Source organism: Vanellus vanellus (genome assembly GCF_965231255.1).
Source record: "Vanellus vanellus genome assembly, chromosome: 15".
NCBI classification, from domain to species: Eukaryota; Metazoa; Chordata; class Aves; order Charadriiformes; family Charadriidae; genus Vanellus; species Vanellus vanellus.
Window position 1 is genome coordinate 15,211,780 of NC_138920.1, and position 3,649 is coordinate 15,215,428.

A 3,649-nucleotide genomic window follows, 5' to 3' on the forward strand; every position below is an offset into this window, starting at 1 on the left:
AGCATGAATACTCAAGAAAGCTTATTTTGCCGGAATGGGGCACTATTTACTCAATCCAACTTTCCAGTTGGACATCAGGTGGTAAATTTCAGATTTTCTTAACACATTGGTTGCACCATGGGACACTAATCCCAGAAACACAATCAGCCGGAGCTTGCTTAGCTGCCCTTCTCGCCAGGAATTTTAAGCATCAGAGATTCAGTCCAACTCTCAGCAAGTGATGAATAGATCAGGAAAAGTACAGCAAAAGGGAGGTATCCACTGAGACCTTATCCTTGGGATGAGAGAATTCCTTTTGATGCCAAGGGTCACTGTTTCTTTTACTCACCCTAATTATAGATGGATGTGCTAAGGGCTGTACAATCATAAGCCAACATGGTTTCCCCCAAGACGATAACAAGCTTCAGGATGAATCTCAGTTGTTTACCTCTACCTATTGAATAGTAAAGATCTGCTTAACTTGGTGCTGGTTTTAAAGGGAACACAATTATCCACTGCACGAAAATATTTAACCAATTCTTACGCTTTTGAAAATGTTTAGGTGTTCCCAAAAGTCAAGATGCTTTGTTCAGAGAACAAATTATGTGAAAATATGGTATGTTCTCCAGTGCGTGCCTCATTTCCCAATTCACAAAGCTGCTTACTGAGCCAAGGAGCCGGAGCAATACCGATGATTTGAACGCCTGACCAGGCAGTCCACATGGCAAATAATGAGAGGCGTAATTAAAAGAGCTCACTTTGCTGGCGTCGCTTCAGCTGAACATTGTCTGTGTTGAGGCACAGAGTGACGACAGGTGCTTAGCAAATACCTTGGAAGATTCGTGAACAGTTTGTGAAGGGTTCAGCACGCCAAAATGAGGTAAATGCACATACCCTACCTGCAAGGACCAATTCCCTTAGCTCAATCAATCGTCACAGCGTGGGTCACAGAAGCCAGAGTTGTATATTCTCTCCCTCTGACACTTCGTGGTTTTTCTGGACCACCCACGAGGTATAAGATCAAATTTAGTGCTGCATCTAGTTCATTTTGGTCTGGTGGGAGGTGTCCCTGCCCAGGGCAGGGGGTTGGAACTCCATGATCTTCAAGGTCCCTTCCAACCCAAACCATTCTATGATTCTATGATCTGTGACTGATGAAGAAAGAGAAGACTCAAGATGAGTTTCCAGAGCCGCTATGTTGTGCTCAGAGCTTGTTTGTTTGTTGCTTGATAGATCATAATATTTTAGGACCTGAAGTTGCCATTATATCTGTGAAAACGTCACCTGCTGCTAATGGCTATTTCATTGATATCTGGATTGCTTCCTTTACCAAAATTAATTTTCAGCATAATCAGCAAACCCTTTAAGAAAAAAACACAAAATCAAGCCAGGTCTCCTACAAATCGTGGTTCAGCTCACACCTACTGTTCTGGGCTACTCCTTTATTATTACCTCTGTTTAAAACAAACCTGGGACCTGTGGATGAGAAGGTCTGTACCGTTAGCGTTACATCACTGTTGTGCTGTGCTTTTCACTCCCGCTGTACACGGGAGCTTTGGGCAGGGTGAAGGCAGCGTTTGCTCAGGGTCACACACCGGTAGGTGCAGCGAAGCAGCCCCAGCAACGCGCAGCCTAGGCTTTGCCACCTCCTCCTCCTCCTTCCACCGCGCTCCCGCCTTGCTGCGATCATGGCCACCGAGGAGGTTTGAGCTAGCTCCTGCTGAGATGTTTTCCCTAAGGAGCGAGGCAGCGTGCCAAATTTCAGCCCTCGGGTCCGTTGATCGCCGAGTGGTATATTGTAGGAAATTATAATGGGTACAGCCGTATCAAATAAAACTTTGCCATCTGATCAGTCCTCTTCCTGGGAAAGAAATTAATAACAGCAATGTAATAAAAGAGGTTTTCATATGTATGTGGTTTCTTTCTTAATGAAATAGCCATTTACAATTCTTGCCTGATGGTATTAATAAGTACTAGACCTCCCCAGAGAGGAATTGCTGGAAAATCCTCCCACAGCAAGACAAAGGTGGGGAAAAGGCAGGGTGAGGAAGACCAGTTCTTTTATTTGCTTGTTCATTTTCACTGCTTACTCACCCAAAGCTGTAAATCCCTTCGCAGAGTTTGGCTTGGTTAATCTGTAAGCAAATCTGTTTACGAGCATGGGAAAACGAGTAATTTCTTTCCTCCTCACCCCACCCTCCCCAGATTGAATTGCAGCCTCATTTACACACCCAATTACAACTGCTGCTTATGGAAAACGGGATAGCGAGTGTGCAGACGAGCTTAATTATCCACGGGTGTATGTCATCCCTGAGGAGCTGTGAACAGGGTTTGGAATTGCGCATGCACACCCACACAGTCTGGGAATCTGTCTCCCCCATCAGCAATTGATAAAATGAATCTTTGCCATCATATGGGATCACTAAATGTATGCGAGACCTTCCCCTCCTACCTCTGGACTTAAATGAAAATATCCTCTTTCAAAATAAAGCACTAATGGTTTTCATAAGTTTCAATCTCATTTAAACGTTAATAATCGGCCTTTCATCTCTGTGTTCCCAGGTGAAGGAAGACTGGAAGTACGTTGCGATGGTCATTGACCGGATCTTCCTCTGGATGTTCATCATTGTGTGTTTGCTGGGAACTGTTGGGCTCTTCCTCCCACCGTGGCTGGCAGGAATGATCTAAACATAGCCCCAGAAGGAAGAAAGTATATCCCACTCTATGGATTTTAGTTCACCTGGGAGGAGAGGAGCAGAGAAATGGAGGCAGCCCTTTGAATAATTTACTGCGTGTCCGCGCTTGAGTTGCTCCAGAGCTCTCTGGGAATACTTTCCGAGGTTGCGTTGTTTTGCCAAGCCATTTTCATCTCCTTCATCTAATTTAGGGGAAAAGTTCTTATTGAAGTCTGTACATAGCATGGTGGCATTCATTGGCATATACTCAGCAATGTAAGAACACGAGCTTGTTCCCTAAAGCAGCACATAAAGAGGCTTCGCACCTACAAACCAGCTCCTGGCCCAGTAGCTCCAGTTGCCCGCAGAGGTCTCGGTGTGCCCTGCCTAGTCATTTTGCCCTGTCGAGCCAAGGCGGTTCAGGACTGTGTGTCCCTGTATGAGTCATTTTATAAATAAAGTTCCAGATGTGGGGTGCCTGTGCAGGACGTGGTCTGTGGTCAGCTGGTGAAAGACGGACAGAGTGGAAAGGCTGAAAGAATTGCTCGAGGCAGCGCAGCCCCATTGGGAGCAACAGCGATCACTACTAGTACAGCAGCCGCGCTCTTTCCATTGACAGCTTTTACTTTGGCCAACGACCTACAGAAGCCATGGGGACCATAGCTGAGTGAGGATCACGCGCACGAAGGGAGGATTTGAGGTTAAGATTCGGACTGTGTTGGTAGCACTTTAGTGTATTTTCAAGGGATATTTCCTGGATCCGAGTTGTGGCTGCTGCGAAATAGCAGAAGGTGACCCTGAGCTGAAAAGCCCTTGCTGTAGGGAGGGAAGGTCCTTAGAGATGGGGAAGCCAAAAGAAAAATCCAGGAGGGTGCATTGCTGCAATAAGGAAATATGCCATTACATGGGGAAACCTGAACAGGACACACAGCCACACTTGGGAATTCAGAATGGCATTTTGCAGAAATTACAGGTATGGCCTTAAATTTGGCCCG

General features: G+C 45.8%; 1 protein-coding gene across 1 annotated transcript in view; it reads left to right on the forward strand.

Moving 5' to 3' along the window:
* The window catches only part of CHRNA4 (cholinergic receptor nicotinic alpha 4 subunit), a gene marked incomplete at its 3' end in the record, with an annotated part of 21,737 nt that extends 19,070 nt beyond the window's left edge, over positions 1-2,667 (forward strand). The window contains exon 6 of the mRNA XM_082491005.1: positions 2,542-2,667. Within this exon, the coding sequence (XP_082347131.1) occupies positions 2,542-2,667 (126 nt within the window). The remainder of the gene's footprint in view (positions 1-2,541) is intronic.
* Positions 2,668-3,649: the final 982 nt, after the last annotated feature.